This window comes from Urocampus carinirostris, chromosome 12 (assembly GCF_059441175.1).
Source record: "Urocampus carinirostris isolate Australia breed hairy pipefish chromosome 12, RoL_Ucar_1.0, whole genome shotgun sequence".
Classification (NCBI taxonomy): domain Eukaryota; kingdom Metazoa; phylum Chordata; class Actinopteri; order Syngnathiformes; family Syngnathidae; genus Urocampus; species Urocampus carinirostris.
The window spans coordinates 40896958-40915408 of NC_142360.1; the positions used below are offsets into that span (position 1 = coordinate 40896958).

At 42.8% G+C, this 18451-nt stretch overlaps 1 protein-coding gene across 2 annotated transcripts; it reads right to left on the reverse strand.

Annotated features, from left to right (window-relative positions):
- Window positions 1–464: 464 nt before the first annotated feature.
- LOC148356041 (uncharacterized) lies at window positions 465–18451 on the reverse strand. Of its 2 annotated transcripts, XM_088349806.1 has the most exons (14): window positions 18307–18451; window positions 16841–16976; window positions 15845–15902; window positions 12930–13139; window positions 9808–9927; window positions 9561–9701; window positions 8107–8229; window positions 6083–6205; window positions 5889–6014; window positions 4554–4649; window positions 2173–2274; window positions 1803–1908; window positions 1610–1726; window positions 465–667 (listed from the first exon to the last, which is right to left on the reverse strand). In XM_088349806.1, exons 2-14 carry the CDS (start codon window positions 16952–16954, stop codon window positions 589–591), a joined length of 1515 nt encoding a protein of 504 aa, XP_088205932.1. In that variant the 5' UTR covers window positions 16955–16976; window positions 18307–18451; the 3' UTR covers window positions 465–588. The 2 variants fall into 2 exon arrangements, with proteins under 2 accessions (XP_088205932.1, XP_088205933.1); XM_088349807.1 differs by lacking the exon at window positions 2173–2274.

Consider the following 18451-nt stretch of genomic DNA (forward strand, 5'->3'; position numbering starts at 1 on the left):
GAGAGAATGAAAAGAAATAGAGAGACAGGTAGACAGAGAGAGAAAGTGAGAAAGGGATGGAAAGAGAATTGAAAAACAATGATAGAGAAAGGAGAGAAAGAGAGACAGAAGAGCAATTGAGAGGAAAAGAAAGAAAAACACAGAAAATGGGAAAAAAAGAAAGAGGAAAATTGTCAGGTAGAGAAAGAATGAGAGAATGTAAAGAAATAGAGAGACATATAGAGAGTGAAAGAAAAAATAGGGACAAAACTATAAAACTAACTTTAGTGAGAAATAGAGAGAGGCAGAAAAAGAGAGTGAGAAAGAAATAGAGCTGCTATGCTAGTGTTGTCTGGCTTTGGTGGCAACCCGCAAGTCATTTTTCCCTTGTGCTTCTCTCAGCGTATTCTGGCGGGCCATGTTAAAACCCTTGGCGGGCCTGATCCACGGATAGTCTCGCTTTAGTGGTAAAAAAGTAGTCATAATAAAAAACTAGCTTTTAATCCTTTTAGAAAAATATCATTGTAGAGGCAAAACCTATAGTGTTAAGCCACATCTTGCCGCCATCACGAGATTCTCGGAATGTTTTTGTTCTGAAATCCAAGTTGATCATCTTCCTTTCCTTTCCGGACACTGGATTTTGTAGCCGACCCTGTAGGCTTGCAGGTACACACGTGCCTGGTTCATCCTGTTGGGAACAAACAGAATCTTAGACCAGTTGTCGGAAAACCTTTTGGATTCAAAAAGCCGCAAAAAATAATCAATCAATCAAAAGGTCGGAGGATAACGGAAGTAGTGAAGTTAATATGACGAGTCTGTTTATTTTCAAAGGGGAGAAATGAAGCCATACTGAAGGATTTTGACAATGATCGTTAAATAATGCAGGAATGCTTATAGGCGGATTTTTTTTCATCCGTTGGCATGATGCGGAATGATCATGAGGTCTTTTATTTTTTTATCAGGTTGACAACCGTGACGTCATCATTTGCCGTTATCTATTTATTGTTAGGTGTGGATTCGTTAGCGGGTGGACCAGTTATTGGCATTGATATTGAGGGATTCGACAGTTATCATTTTTTTTATAGATATTATTTTTATTATATATTATTTTTATTTATTATATATTTTTATCATTTTATTTTATTTTAGATAGCATTTGTATCTGTTTGACAGGCCCATTATTCAGGCTCAGATACTGTTGTGGATTAACTGTAAGTCAGCTTCAAGCTGACAACAGACATCTGGCAGGATGTATGAGATAATCTTGATATAAGAAATCACAAGTTGGAAAAAACACTTTGGATTCCGAGAAAAAATACTTTCGGTTCCGAGAAAAACATTCCGTTATCTTGTTGAACACAGTATAAAAGCCTCTCTCGGACGAATTTCGAACGCGGATGCAATAAGGAGCGTTCCCTCTCTGCCATATTTCGTCTCTGCGCATATTTTGGGGCCAAGCCCAACGACGTCCTATCCAAAAATAAATCAAGGCCTTTCTCTTCCTCTCTCCAGCTTTTATGGTTGGGCAGGCAACTTTTCAGAGTTGTCTGCCCTGGTGTCTGCTAACTTTTTCTCACGAGTTTCAGACATTGCTAATATTGAGGTTTCGATCTGGTTTTTTCACACCTACCTGTATTTGGTGCAGAGCCGAATCCCAAAAGGTCCGCAACGTTCGACGTAACTTCCTAGGAACGCCTTTCTCACAGCTCGGGCCGTACCGACCACGGCGGTGACCACGGGGCAGGTCCTGCACGTAAACAAAACCTCGTCTGAATAAAGGGGGGGGGGGCTTTTCAGAGGGTATCCTTGGGTAGAGCACGTACAGTTTTTCACAGCGAGGACCCGCAGTGCCTTCGGGGCAGGAGCAAGTGTTGAGAGGACCGCAAGTGGCTCCGTGCCGGCAGGGAGGAGTACAAGACGGGATCACCGCTGCGCACAAAAAACATTTCCATCCATGCGTTATCTACACCGCTTATCCTCAGTAGGGTCCCGGGGGTACTGGAGCAAATCCCAGCTATCTAACGATCGCCGAATCACTGGCGTTTTGGTTTAACGTGCATGACTGCCCCATTTCCCATAAAATAAAGGCTTGTGTGAGAAACGTCACGCATTTGGGTCCTGCTTCTGTTCCGGCTATGGGAAACACCGAGAGTGCCGCGTTGCGGGAATGTTGCGGTCCAAGAGTGCACTCACCCGTTTCGCAGAGACTTCCGTGGAACCCTTGGGCACAGCGGCACCTATTGAGGCCTTCGCACACGCCGCCGTTTTTACACGTTTTCTGACACCGGACGGGTTCTGAATGAAAGAGATTTCGAGGGATAAAAGAACCGTCAGGATTACTCATTACATTTCACCTGTGCCCGCTCGTTTGAGGCCAGCCCTGATTGGTTCCCCGTCCTATTTAAGCTCCGTTCTTTCTCTCACCTGTGGTCAGTCCGTCAGAGAACCTCTGTTTTCACAAGGCAAGCATTTTTGACTCTGACTCCCGTCGGTCCCGCTTTTTCACCCGTTTTCCACTCGTCCGTTCCTGATTTCCCCGTTTGTCTCCGGCTGCTACGACCTGTTTTTTTGACCCCGACCACGTCTTGGTCTCCCGTCCCAACTAATGACTCGTTTTTTGACCCCGAATCACGCTCTGTTCTCCTGTCCTGGCTAACCTGTTTTTCCATCTACTAGACTACTATCTCCAGCTCCGGAAGATCCACTTCCGAATTCAGAACATGTTTTGATTCCGTGAGAAGCTCGCCTCCCGCATCCAGCAAGCACCACATCGCAGGCGCTGCCTTTCCTCTATATTTCATTAAATTTGTGAGAAACGTTACGCGATTGGGTCTACCATTTGTTCTGGTTCTGACAAGAACTGTTCTTTTCAGAGAAAATCAAATCAATACGCTGACGGCAAAATATCGTTGTTCTATATTTATGAGTTCATGATCTCCTCAATGGTTATTCTTTATGTCATGATTACTGATGTGACTCAGCTGTGCCCGCGGGTTCTGATTGGCTCCTTGTCAGTATTTGAACCCAGTCCTGTCCGTCCCCTTTTGTCAGTCCATCTGCGAACCTCAGTGAACACTAGGCAAGCCTTTTTCGACCCTGACTCCCACCTGTCCCGTATTTTGCTCCCGTTTGTCTCCAGCTTCGACACGTTTTAAACCCCGCCCACGTCTGCTCTCCTGTCCCGGCTTACGACCTCTTTTTGTCCCAGACTACGTCTACTCTCCCGTTCTGGCGTATGACTCGCTTCCGACCCCGACCACGCCTTGCTCTTCCAGTCTCGGCTACCGACCCGTTTTTTCCGTCCGTGACACTGCCATCGCTCGCTACGGATCGTGGGCGCAGCCGTTTCTCTTTCCTCCAATAAAACTTGTGAGAAACGCAATTGGGTCCTGTTTCCGTTCTGGTCCTGACACTTTAGTTATTTCCTAAATCTGTCATTTTTAAACGCTTTTATGTCAAAAAAAATCTTAATAAATCTTTTTGCTGTTTCTTTTCATTATCCTGAAAAATACGTGTTTTTCACATGGAAAGTGACAAACTACTTTGGGTAATAATACTTTAAATAATGAATACTCAAACAAATATATCTTAATTTATGCTTAATTTATGAAAATGAGTTACAGTAATGCCATGCTGTATAACAAATTTGGCTACTTTGTAGATTTCCATCGTGCAATGTGTTCTGCATTGCGATTGGCTAAACAGAGGAAGACGCTTTCTATTGCCAACAAAGCGGGACCTCTACACCCTCTGCGGCTCTGGAGTCCCTTTGGCGTTTTTTGTTTTTTGTTTTCAAAAATGTACGATAATGGAAAATGGGAAAATAATGAGGGTGGTCTTTTGTCTTAACATACCAGAACTTTTCCACATCTTGTGATTTCAATAAAACACAGAGCAGGCGGGGAGTAACCCAGTGTGAGTGTGACCGGCGAACCGAGAGCGAGTAAATTGTCCGCTCCTCCCCCACCCCCCTCCAGCTGCAGCTGGTTAAAAACTTAACTAGTCTTTGCCTGATGTTTTTTCTACCGTTAGCCAATTTATATCTCTCCCGCACGTCAGTGGTCTACCTTTAAGACCCCACAAGTACAAACTCTTGGGATTTAAAATATGTTTTCAAAATCCATTCAGCACAGAAACATCGCCACGAGATACCCCCAAAACTATAAATCCTGGATAGCTCACCAATAAATTCCCTGGTAATGAGATGGACTTGTTAACATTCAGGACTGCTCAGTGAATCCCAGTGTAAAATAGTGACTCCAAAACACACTATAATGATACATAAAAATCCGCCTAAAAGAATTTCTGCATCATCGGACGTTCCTGGTTGCAATCCGTCTGTTTTGCCACATAATTCCCTTTTGCAAATAAAGAGACTTGTACAATGATTCCCAATATGGTTGTTAGCCTCTGACCTTTTGATTGACACCCCTCTTGGCCAATAGCAGGCTTTTCAATTACCTTCGGTTACGTCTTGGATTGGGATTTTAGGCCAATCGAACAGGAACGTTAAGGGGTTAATAGTACAAGTTATGAGACTCTGGTAGGAGCGATTGAACCCCTGGGAATCTTACCTATTTGGCAGCGAGACCCCCGCCACCCTCCGACACACGAGCAGGTATTGACATCTACACACCGGCCGCCGTTTCGACAGACGGGGGCGCACGAGGCTGAGAAAAGGAGAGAACAGTTTAAACTTACTTTCCGTAAGTTACAAAGTGTTTTGATATCAATCCTGTCTGTCCCGTCCCACCTGTCCGATATCTGCTCGGGCAATTGGTATCGATCTCGTCGGCCTCTGGCTTCCTGTCTTTCCACGCCAGACTGCTGCCTTATGTGTATTTAAGCTCAGTGCTCTCAATCTCCCTTTGTCAGTCCGTCAACGAACCTCTTCCCCGCAAGACGTGGGTTCTGACTCGGTTCTGTTTCCTGTTGGTATTTCCTGTATGGTATTGTTCCTGTTTATTTTGTCCTATTTAATATTGTTTTTCCAGTTTCGTTACCGTCTATTTTTGTCCTGTTTATTATTCTCTCCAGCTTTCGTTACCGTCTAGTTTGTCCTGTTTAATGTCAATATCCAGTTTTGATTTCAAACCTGTCTGTCCCGTCCTGTCCGGTATCGACCCCATCTGTCCGATAGCTGCTCGGGCAATTGGTATCGATCTCGTCGGCCTCTGGCTTCCTGTCTTTCCACGCCAGACTGCTGCCTTCTGTCTATTTAAGCTCAGTGCTCTCAATCTTCCTTTGTCAGTCATTCTCTTTCATCCTCTCAATCTCACTATCTCTCTTATTCTCACACCCATTCTCTCTCTCTCTCGCTCTCTTGAAATTATCTCCCAAAATTTGTTCTCAATTTCACTCCCAATTATTTTTCACTCTTTACCCCTTTTAAAAGATTCTCTCTCTCTCTCTCTCTCTCTCAATTTCTCACCCTTGAAATTCTCTCTCGCTAATTCTCTTTCCTTCTCTTGAAATTCTCTCTCTCTCACCCTCTCTCAAAATTCTCTGTCTCTCTTTATCTCTCTCTTAATTCCTCACCTTCGAAATTCTCTCTTGCTAATTCCGTTTCCTTCTCTTCTAACTCTCTCTCTCTCTCTCTCTCTCTCTCTCTCTCTCTCTCTCTCTCTCTCTCTCTCTCTCTCTCTCTCTCTCTCTCTCTCAATCTTTCCCCCTCTCAAAATTTTCTCTCTTGAAATTATCCCCTTAAAAATCTCTCTCTCGCTAATTCTCTCCCCTTCTCCCTCTTGAAATTTGCTCTCTCCCGTCCTCACATCATCACGACGAAATGTAATCCACGTCTTTTTCCAACTCGTGCGACGCGAATCCCCGAAAACATCCCTTGCCGACGCTTTAAATAATCGATTTGAATCGGTGGGTTGCCGCAGCCCCGATCCAATTCCCCGTCTTACCGTCACAACTTCGGAGGTCTTGCTTCAGTTTCCAGCCAGGGCGACAGCTACAGCGCACGTGGCCTCCGACTCCAGCGCCGCATTCCTGTTGGCAGCCTCCGTTTCCCAGTTTACAAGATGTCGCGTCTGCACCGACCGTAAAAAGTCAAAGAGTTAAAAGATTATTTTCTCCAAAATGTCGGGAGGTCACTCACTGATGCAGGTGAGGTTGTCGGAGGCGAGGAGCAGAGCAGGCGGGCAGTGGCATTGGTGCCCACCTGGCGAGTTGGTACAGGTGTGGGAGCAGCCCCCGTTCTCCAGTTGACATTCGTCCACATCTGGGTGCACAACATTTTAGAGCGGGGGTCAGCAACCTATGACACGCGTGCCAGCAGTGGCAGGCAAGGGGTTAACCAGTGGCACCCGAGCGCACGGCAAAAAAATAATGATTATATTTTAAAAATGTGCATTTTTACCAGAAATTTAGATATCTTACGTTGCGCGCCGTGTTATTTAGAGGCTTTACATTAGCGTCCCTCCGTGTGTCAGTGCGTGTTTGCGCGGCGCCTCGCAGAGGAGGAAGGATCCGTGTTTTAACCCAGCCAACGAAACACACGTGTGCGATAAATGAACGAATCGTGACGGCTCCTCTAGCGAAAACATCTCGTTCTTTCCGGCCAGCGTGGACAGACGACTGAGGCTTTGTGCAAAAAAATGATCGTGCTGTTTTGCGCATTATGCCTCGGGAGCGCTGCTCCTCGCACAGCAAGTGTTAAACGTCATTATGAGACGAAACATGAATTCAAAGATAAGGCTGACCAGGCGGAGACATTAAAGCACGCAGTGTCCAGGTACGGCAAACAAACACAGACCATGGAGACCTTTGTCAATGCTAAAACCACCACCAAGTTATCACATTGCTCACTGCAAAGCACGGAAAACCATTTGATATCTGCGACCAAATCAGCTGTTATTTCTGCACTTATATTCAAGTAGCCTTCTGCTTTGCTGCTGTTATTTCTAATATTTTCTACAATAAGATTTTATTGATGAATGGTATGCTAGCTGTCCTTATCACTTGTTTTTGATTGTAGTTCATTTTTGATGAAGAAGAGTCATGGGTGTCTACAGACCTTTCCACATTTTTTAGTTTGATGATGAACAAGAATAGTGGAAGATAAATTGGTCAGTTATACTATTTCAATGTATATCCATGTTGTATATTCGGACTGGTGAGAAATGACAGCTCCGTTGGATATTAAAAAAATTATTATGCGAGTCATCAATCTTGGTGTGGCACACTGATTTACAAGGACATTTGAAAGTGGCACTCCACACCGAAAAGCTTGCTGACCCCTGTTCTAGACTATAAGCCGCTACTTTTTTGCTTAGATATAGTGCGCCCCATTGTCTTTTATTTCTAGGCAACGCCGAGGAAAACAGCGAGAACCCCAAAAATGACAAAAAGACCCCCCAAAATCAGACAAAAATGGAAAAAAACAACTGAACAAAAACAACCCAAAAGACAAAAATATTGGCAAATAAAAAGGAAAAAATAACAGCCACATGATCTGAAAACAAGTGACGTAAACAACTCAGGGGATGATTGAAAACACAAATGGGTGTGCACTGTCAAATGTGGGAAATTGATGTGAATTAGTTCATTTTTATGGCTGTTTAAGCCTTAGTTTTTAGTTAGCGCATCATCTCTCTCTCTCTCTTTCTCTCTCTTTCAATCTCTCAAATGTCTTACTCATTCTCTGGCTCTTATTCTATCACAATCTCTTTTCTCTCTCATTCTTTTTCTCCATATTCTCCTCCCAATCTTGCTCTTCGTCTCTCACCCACATTCTATCTCTTGAAATTTTCTCCCTCTTATTCTGTCTTTCTCGAAATACTCTCGCAAGATGTTCTTTCTCAAAATTGTCTCTCTCTTTCTCTCTCGTTCCTTCTCAAAACTCTCTTTCTCTTCAAACGTTCTCGCTTCCTTGGAATTATCTCGCTCTTCCTCTCTCATTTTCTTTCTTAAAATGATTTGTCGGGCCTTCTCCCTCCTTCTTCTCTTTAACCCTAAGCGGCTAAGCTCTGGTGCACGGGGAACCAATTCCCGTGGTGTGTCTTGGGCAAGTACGGCTCGGCGGCTGGTACGAAGACAAAATCCTTCCATTTGAGCACGCGGCTTATCACGGGGCGCGCCCTGCAGTCCGGAACTCACGGTAGAGTCGAGGGCTGTACTTACCCGTGCAGGTACGGCCGTCGACGTGGAGCCGGTATCCGGACCGGCACCGGCAACGGAAAGATCCCGGGGCGTTGACGCAAAAGTGCGAGCAGTTTCCGTTCAGGGACAGACATTCGTCCACGTCTGGAGACACAGAGACATTGTGATCAAAACATTGTATTTTACACATTTTTCCAAAGATATGTTAAGGCGTTTACAAAAGTGGCCATTTCCAGACGACCAGTTTACAACACTAAAAAGGTTAGCAAATTTTGATTTTTTGCGTATATATTTACGTTGGGGCAGCACGGCGGCGCAGTGGTTAGCGCGTGTGCGGCACAGTTCTGAGGTCATGAGATCGAACCTCCTGTGTGAAGTTTGCATGTTCTCCCCGTGCTTGCGTGAGTTTCCTCCGGGTACTCCGCTTTCCTCCCATATTCCAAAAACATGCATGTCAGGTTAATCGGTCGGTCCAAATTGTCCCTAGGTGGGAATGAGTGAGTTGTCCGTCCTTGTGTGCCCTGCGACTGGCTGGCAACCAGTCGAGGGTGTCCCCTGCCCACTGCCCGAAGACAGCTGGGATGGGCTCCAGCACCCCCGCGACCCTACTGAGGATAAGCGATGCAGATAATGAATGGATGGATGGATATTTACGTTGTAAATTCATTGGCTAACCAATATGTCAATCCAAATTCGAATCGGTCAAAATTGGCAAAATATTTTTGAAGTCGAATGGGTCATGACGTTGTTTTCAATACAGGCCCTTATAAGTTGTGACAGACAAAGGACCGTAAAAAAAAGCTAGCAATTGGCACAGAGCAGTGTCAATCAAAAGGACAGAGGCTAGATCGGAAGTCATCTGACGAGTCGGTTTATTTTTAAAGGGAAGTAATGAAGCCAAACAGGCGAATAACGATAAGGATCGTCAAATGATGCGGGAATGCTTTTAGGCGATTTTTTTTTTTTAATCTGTCAGCATTATCATGTGTTTTGGAGTAAATATTTTACACGGTCGTATAATGAGTTGACTCCCAGGGGACATTATAGGTTATTTTATAAACTGACATGAATTCTGCCATTCTTCTTCAACAATGCATGGGCAGCTTAGTTACGTCACTTGTTTAAAATATAAATGTAGATAGTTTGCATTTTATGATTTAATTACATGATTCTCTGCAGACATTTCAGAAAACTGTATCTACCTTCTGGTTCTGGTCTACAGGAATCTGATATTTTTCCATGATCGTACATTTTTGAAAAAACGCCAAAGAGACTCCAGAGCTGCAGAGGGTGTCGAGGTCCGACTTTGTAGGCAATAGAAAGCGTCTTCTTCTTTTTAGCCAATCGCAATAATTAATTACAGTTTATATTTTTCATAAATATAAATATTTTGTTTAGTATTTTCAGGGATTTTGGGATATAGGCAAAACAACGAAAAAGGGAAGGGGGGGTCAATACTTTTGCAAGACACTGACCCTGGCAGTTTTCTCCATCCGGGTCAAGGAGGTATCCGGCAGGACAGGAGCACCCGAAGGAGCCGATGGTATTATGGCACTCGGCGATGCCCCGGCAGGCTCTCGGGCCGGTCGCCGCGGCGACGGCGCACTCGTCCGCATCTGCGAACCCAGGAAATCACGATGCTTAGCAGGCGACCCCGAACGCCCGGGGCAATTCTTGGTCATCACGCTCCGACACACACAAACAGCATCTCTGCAGACGGACCCTGGCACCTTCCCGCCGCCAATAAGAAGCCGCGGTGACATCGGCAAGCGAAGGAGCCGGGGACGTTGCTGCAGTCGGCGTGGGGGCCACAAGGGGGCTCTCCGGCGCATTCGTCGATATCTGCGGAGGGGACACGCCTTAGAAATCTATACCGTTTGCATCCGGGTTTTTTTAAACACCGAAACAGAGGGTCATCAGCACATCCTAGGAAATCATCGACTGCTCTCTGCCCAGTCTGGAGGACAGTACTGGCGAGCTTAATAGATATAGATAGATAGATGTCTAGATAAATAGATAGATGTCTAGATAGATAGATAGATGTATAGATGTCTAGAAAGATGTATAGATGTCTAGATAGATAGATGTATAGATGGATAGATGTCTTGATAGATAGATGTCTAGATAGAAAGATGTCTAGATAGATGAATGTCTGGATAGATAAATGTCTAGATAGATAGATGTCTAGATAGATGTCTAGATAGATAGATAGATAGATGTCTAGAAAGATGGATGTATAGATAGATAGGTGTCTAGATAGATAGATAGATGTCTAGATAGATAGATGTCTAGGTAGATGTCTAGATAGATATCTAGATAGATAGATATCTAGATAGATATCTAGATAGATAGATGGATAGATGTCTAGATAGATAGCTGTCTAGATAGATAGATGTCTAGATAGATAGATGTCTAGATAAATGTCTAGATAGATGTATAGATGTAAAGATGTATAGATAGATAGATGTATAGATGTCTAGATAGATAGATGTCTAGATAGATAGATGTCTAGATAAATGTCTAGATAGATGTATAGATGTAAAGATGTATAGATAAATAGATGTATAGATAGATGTCTAGATGTATAGATAGATAGATAGATGTCTAGATAGATAGATGTCTAGATAGATGGATATCTAGATAGATGTCTAGATAGATAGATATCTAGATAGATGTCTAGATAGATGGATATCTAGATAGATGTCTAGATAGATAGATATCTAGATAGATGTCTAGATAGATGGATAGATAGGTAGATACTTAATTCATCCCCGTAGGGAAATTCCCACTTCCAGCAGTATCCTTGTGTTGAAAATAAAACAATAATAAAGTAAAAGGAATAGAATACAGAAATACCCAATATAATGGTTATCTATAGAGTATTAAGATAGTGCTACATAAAAAACACACTGTAATAAAAATAGGGTCATATGCAAATGTGGGGTTGGGGTTTCATGTGGGCTTTTACTCCCCCAGGTGGGGTTCAAGAGCCTCATGGCATGAGGAAGAAATGATCCCCTCAGTCTGTCCGTGGAACAAGACTGTGACAGCAGTCCGTCGCTATCACATTATTTTATATGACATAATTTTATACATAATATAAAACATAATTTTTTTAAGACATAATTTGATATCATTATATACAATTTATCCAAGATTTGTACACCTTTTTCATGGCCAAATTCAAGAAGTTTTCAAGCACTTTTCAGGCCATTTTTTTTAAATTTTCCAGTACGGGGAGAACATGCAAACTCCGCACAGGAAGGCCGGTCGCTGGATTCGATCCCGTGACCTCAGAACTGTGCTGCGGACGCGGACCTAACCACTCATCCGCCGTGCCACCAGCATCAAACATATGGCTACTATCAATATTTTCCGTCTTACTTTATTTATTTTATCGACTTAATTTTAGTTTCTTTATCCCTGTACTTCTTTTCCCATCAATGGTAAACAGTAAATGGTCTACATTTATATGGCGCTTTTCAAGTCAAAGTGCTTTACAATGTGCTTAACACTTACCCATTCACTCACACACTCACACACCAATAGCGGCCATGCAGCCATGCTAATGGTAACATGTTAACGGCTACTTGTTTACAAATTATGCTAACGGTTACATGCTAATGAGTAATGCTAATGAATACATGCTCAAAAGTGATGCCAACTGCTAAATGCTAACTGCTTCATGCTAAAAAGTTATGCTAATGCTAGCATACTAACGGCTACATGTTAACAAATTATGCTAACGGATACGTGTTAATGAGTTATAACAGCTTGATGCTAACAAGTTATGCTAATGTCCAAATGCTAACAGCTAGATGCTAAAAATAATTTTGCTAACGGATAAACGCTAACACTTATATGCTAACAACTTATGCTAACGGCTGCATGCTAACGAGTTAAGCTAATGGCTGAATGTTAACTGCTAATGCTAACAAGTTATGCTAACTAGTAATGCTAACAGCTACATGCTAACGGCAACATGCTAACAACTTTGTTCATAATGAAAGAGTGAAACACTGCAAAGTTGAAACTTTCATGCATATTTTTTGGTTTGCAATGATGAAATGAAAACAATAAAATATTTTTTTTAATGTAAGATAACTTTGTAGAAAATCGCCTTGGCGCCCTCTACTGGACTAAAGTGGTACTACAACATTCAGTGTCATGTACACTCGTGATCTAATTAGTTGTTAACGCTTCATAATCAATTTGTCAGGACCAGAACGGAGACAGGACCCACCTGCGGGCGTTTCTCTTCATTTTATTGGGAGAAAGGGAAAATATAGTACACACGATCCGTAGATCGCTGATTGCGGGGAGCAGGTTGCTCAGACGCGGAAATGGCGAGCAATGGCGGTGTCAAGAGCGGGAAAAAACAGGTCAGTTGCCGGGAAAGGGGAGCAAAAATCCTGGTCGATATCAGAAAATGGGTCGGAGCCGGGAAACAGACGGGAGCCGGAACAGGAGAGAGTCAGGGTCGAAAAGCTTGCCTAGCGTAAGCTGAGGTTCGCAGACGGACTGACAATCGGTATCACGGTATCATTTAGTTGTTGCCGCCCTACCCTGTTTAGGTGTAGCATGCACCTGTCCTATTGGTTGTGACCCGTAGGGGGTGATGGTGTTTGAACGAACGCCAGCTGCCGTTAATCACGAGGGAAGAAATGCAATGGCAATGTCAAGCCCCCAGACAGCAGTGTAGCCATCAATATTAAGTAGACTTGTTGAAAAACTTGGCAACAATTTCAAGCATTTACAAGCACTTCACCCAAAATGTTTCATTTCAAACCCCCTTGTGAACCCAGGATACCAGACGAACATAAATGTCTTTTAGCCACATTTACCTTTGCATCCTTCGTCTCCCTGAAGACTGAAGCCAAGTGGGCAGCCGGCCTTGGGCATGCACAGCGTGCACCCGCAATCCGCGCCGTCTCCGGGCGTGACCGGGCCGCCGGGACACACCGTAGCAGTATCGAGCGATTCGGTGTCAGCCGTCGTTGCCGATTGGGCGAGCTCTGTCGAGGCTGCTAGCTCGGGAACGGTGATAGAAGAGGCTAACGGAAAGGAAACATGTTAGCATGCACAGAAGGGACTGCAACAATTAGTCGACAATCTCGAGAAAAATCCAAATAGTCAGCGATAGGGCCGCACGATTTATTGAAATCGAATCGATGTCACGTAATGTGATTGTGTAATAGCAAGCAACGGCGTTTTTTGTACCGAGGAATTGTAGCAGGGCTGCAACAACTAATCGATAAAGCCGATAAATAAAGCGTTGACAACTAATTCGGTCATCGATACGTTGTATCGAGTAATTTATGAGACACCTAGTACGTTAAATCGATGCAAATAAGAGTGCACACCATTCCGTTGCGTCGCTGGGATTTGTAGTACCGCTTTGGTCTGACAGAGGGCGCCAAGACCGTTTACTATAGAGTTTGGCATGAAAGTTTCAACTTTGACTGTTTCATCATGAAACAAAGTTAACTATTTTCAAGGGAACAGACTGCAGAAATACTGAGATTAAATAAAATAAGAAAATAAGATAAACTAAAAAGAAAAAGAAAAAAATGATGTGTTCAACTCTACCTTAGGGCCAAATTCTTGAGCATATACCATTTTCATATGCAAATTTAACCCCCTCCAAAAAACTGTTGACAAAATTTTAAAAAGTGGGGTTGTTTATATTTTGCATCTATTCTTTTGCGTATAAAAAAATCTACACATACATTGAATTGTATTTCAGTTCTAGCCCCAAAACAGGGTACTATAAATTTGTATTGGTTCAACAATTACCAATCAATTATGGACATTTATTGAGGTCCGTGCAAAAAAATGAAAGTAGTGTTTCCCAGTGGTCCATTGTAAAGGGAATGTGAAAAGGTAAAGCAACTGGAAGCCGTTTAAATGGCACAGCAGCGCTTTTTCACGAGACCCTCCGTTGACAGATTGGCTTTCCTTCTATTTAAGCTCGGTGCTCTCACTCTTCCTTGGTCAGTCTGTGAACGAACCTCTGCTTCGCAAGACGTGGGTTCTGACTCCGTCCTGGTTCCTGTTGGTATTTCCTGTCCGGTATTGTTCCCGTTTATCTTGTCCTGTTTAATATCGGTTTCCAGTTTCGTTCCTGTCTATTTTTGTCCTGTTCATTATTCTTTCCAGTTTTCGTTCCCGTCTAGTTTGTCCTGTTTAATTTCGATAACCTGTTTCATTATCAGTTCTGTCTGTCCCGCTACAAAGCTGAGGTACTAGGTCGCGAGGCAAATTGCCAAGCCTGCAATTGTTTTTGTAATTAAATGCCTGCAGATGAGTGTGGAATGGGCATCCTAGCTGGAAAATAGGCGAGACAATAGCTTAAGGCCTTAACTGGTACCATGTCAAATTTCATCCCAATCTGAAAAAGTAAATATTGGATTTTACACATTTTTTAATGGGTATGTTTAGGCGTTTCCAAAAGTGGCCATTTGGACACGACCATTTTACTACACTAAAACGTTTTGCAAATTGGCCAATTTTTTTGACATTGTGAAAGAGTTGTAAATGTTTGACTTCTTTCCAGAAGTAGACGTACTTCACAAAAGTCACATCGTTTTAGTTTCATTGCTGTTCGACTGCTGCTCATCAGCCTGTTCTTGGTTTAGAGGGATTAAATAGAGTTGACTTGATTTGAGTTTCTGATTTGTTTTCCAGTTCCTAAAAACGGACAGAAATGTATTTGTGGAATTATGTCACTACTGACAAAGCACTGTGCCTAATTGGTTTTGGATAAGGCATTTTTATGAGATTTATTTGACAAATTCACAGGTTGCATAATAGAAGGAAGCATTTTTCAATGTACCAATTTTATTGTGTTTATCATTCGCCACATCATCAAAATAACGTCATGCTAAATTTCAGAGAAAAAAACTGTTGCGGGTTCTGGTTCCCCCAGTCCTGTCTGTCCCCTGTTGTCAGTCTGTCTGTGAACCTCAGACCCTCCCGCCTGTTTTTTGTTCCCGTCTGTCCCCCAGCTTTGAGCCGTTTTTGATCCTGACCATGTCTACTCTCCTCTTCTGGCTTACGACTCGTTTCTGACCCCGACCCCGCTTGAGCTCTCCTGTCCCGGCTACTGCTGTTCCCGACCCCACCATCCCTTGCCGCGGAAGTTCCGCTTCCGTGTTCAGAGCGTGTCACGGACCGGACCGGGAGGCAGGAAGTGTGAACTCATTCGCGTTAACGATCAGTTACTTTTATTAAGGAAATAAAAGTCATCCAACACTCAGGGACCAAAAACAAAAACAGGCTTACAGGCAAACAGGAACTCAGACTAGGAATACTCACAAAACAGGCTTTTACTCAGAACGGGCAAGTACAGGTTTCCTCAAGTCAAACAGAACAGAATAATGCAAAGTAATGCAATGAACCCGAAACCGGCAATCCCCAAAACCAGCCCTTAAAAGGCACACACGCAAATTAGAAAATCTGCTACAGCCGGTGCCAAGGGGGCGGGGCCAGTTGGTCGCCACGGCGACCATGCTAGACATGACAGAATGACCTGCTTCCCACGTCCAGCAATCACCGGATTGCGGACGCAGCCCTTCCTCTTTCCTTTAATAAAACGTGAGGAACGTAACGCGATTGGGTCCTGTTTCTGTCCTGGTCCCCGACATCGCCAGTATCCAATGATTGGACTAATTGATTCGATAGTCAATGACGACTTGCTTGTTGCAGCACTAATATGCAGTATGAATGTAAATAAACGAAAGGTTGTTTTTTTACTCACCGGTAGTAGACTTGGGGCTCGGTGCGGGGGTGCTGAAATTCATGATGAGATTCTCAATCTGTAAAAAAAAGAGGTAGAAAATGATTTAGTATGCTTCAAGTATTACGTTCTTTAAACTCGCTGCCTTCATTATAACCGGTGACGAGGAGTCAGGGGAGGCGAGCGAGCCTGTGCCTCACTGTCAACTGCCACTTACCTGTGGTGTTCCGCAGGGTTCAGTACTTGGCCCCCTTCTTTTCAGCATTGAAGTGCTTAAGGGCTATACAAATGACTTGACTTGAATCTATAGTTCAGTTTTGGAACAATGTCCAGAAACGTTAATCCAGGGTCTCCAACCTTTTTCGAGCAGTTTAATATGACTTCTAAAAGAACTGATCTCCATGTTGTTACCATGTTATTACCAGTTATTGGAAGTAGAAAGAGAGACAGAAATAAAGACAGGGATGGAAAGAGAAAGAGAGTAAGATAGAAGAGAATAAAAAATAAAGACATAAGAAAGAGAGAAAGAAAGAAGTGAAAAAGAAAGAGTAAAAGAATGAGAGAGAGAATGGGGAACGAGAAAAGGGAGAACGAGAGATAGATAGAGAGGATACATGAAAGAAGAAAGAAGAAAAAAATCAAGAGTAAAAGATAGAAGAGTGTAAGAAAGACAGAAGCGTAAAAGAGAGAGCAAAAAAGCAAGAAAGAAAGAAACAGAAAAAGACAGAGAGAAAGAAAGAAAGCGAAAAAGAAAGAGTAAAAGAATGAGAGAGAGAGAGAATGGGGAACGAGAAAAGGGAGATCGAGAGATAGATAGAAAGAAAAAAAGAAAGAAAGAAGAAAGAAGCAAAAAGGAAAGAGTAAAAGAAAGAAGAGTGTAAGAAAGACAGAGGAGTGACAGAGAGCAGGACAGGAAGAGAGAAACAGAAAGTGAGAGAGCAAAAGAGAGATAGATAGAGGGAGATAGAGAGCAAGAGAAAGAGAGCCAGAAAGAGAAAAAGAAAGTTCATCACTTACCTGATCAATAAGATGGTCTCCTTTTAGGATTTTGAGGACTTTATTTTCAACTCCCTCGGTGTTGTTTGGCGATTCGGTTGCCGCGGCAACCAACAGCAGGATTGGCAGGAGCATGCCGAGGAGGTGAAAACCTTATCTGCAGAAAAAAAGACATTTCCCAAATCAAAAGATTCATGAGGTGCCTTTGTATATATGTTGTCACGAGAATTATTTTGTCACGCTTCCTAATCAGTCAGTCCATCGGAGTATTTTATTTTGAAAAGCATCAACGGGAAGCTTGGGCCGGTCACGGGACACGCCTCCGGTGATTGATGACCTCATCGGCATTTCAAAGTGGAGGCGGCAACCCCTGCTCTTTTTCTTCGCCCTTGGTTCTAGGAAAGTGACCCAAAGTATTTTTGAAGTATTTCCTTACTGGTATCTTTCTAGTATTGTTTACTCTTACTATGGTTTTATTTTTATAGCATTTCTGCTGTAATAGTAATGTTGTATCATAGTATTAGTGTAGTAGTATTTTTGTAGTATTTTTAATGATCAGAACGAAAACCAAATCATAAACGAAATCCCTATTTTTACGCACAACATTCGATATTTCGTTTTGTAATCATTTTGCTGTATTTCTGTCATAGTATTTGTGTGACAGACATACAAAAGGACAGCGGGGACCAAAATGGCACCCCCCAAAATATTTTTTGTGTATTATTAGTACGAATAAGATATTATCAAGTCAAGTCCTGTTTATTTGTTTGGCCCTTAATCACAAAGAGTCTTAAAGGGCTGCACAGATCACAGACTATTGCAAACCACAGACAGCATCATATTTTTGAAGACGTCATTAAAGAGCATGTGAACATAAAACTAATACATGGTACACTTTAATTACCGCACAATAAACATAAGATAAAAAACAAAGATAAAAGAAATAATGAAAATATGAATTGACTTTTATGCCTAGCGTTTCTTGATAAAACCGATCCAATGACGTCCGCTTTTGACCATCTGTCGGAAATGTGAGAGGCAGACATTAAAATGAGCAAAAGCTCCACTTCTCAAGACTTCTTTGGGTGATTCGTTTACACCAATTTTGCAGAATTTTGCTAAAATGTCTTCAATTTAGGCTGATTTCATGACGGCTTCATCCTCCTCCCCGCCATCTTTCCTCGTGATATATTGACCATTATCGTTTGGTGGGCCGCATGTGGCCCGCGAGCTGTAGTTTTCGCCCCTGGTCCCAATCATAATAGTGAACATGTCCGGACAAGCGGAGGAACACAAAGTTGAGCATTTAAAAATGGGTTCTTTTCCCGATTGACCGGAATGAAACTGTTTCCATTTCTGACTTGTGTTTTTCTTCTTTTTCCAATCAATTCAATTCAACGAGTGAGTGTTTAGCGCGGCGACCGCCACGAATATGACATCTTTTAGCGTTAACGCGACTAAAAAGGATTTGAGCGTATCACACTTACCTGGTGAATGTGTTTAAAAGTGCATTTTGTGGCTTTGAGGATGTTCGAAAGTTGGCCTTTAAATGTGAAGCGGCTAGCGATTTTTTTACTACTTTTATGAACGACGACGAGGGGGGGAAGTAACATCCGGGCCTCAGGGTAGAAG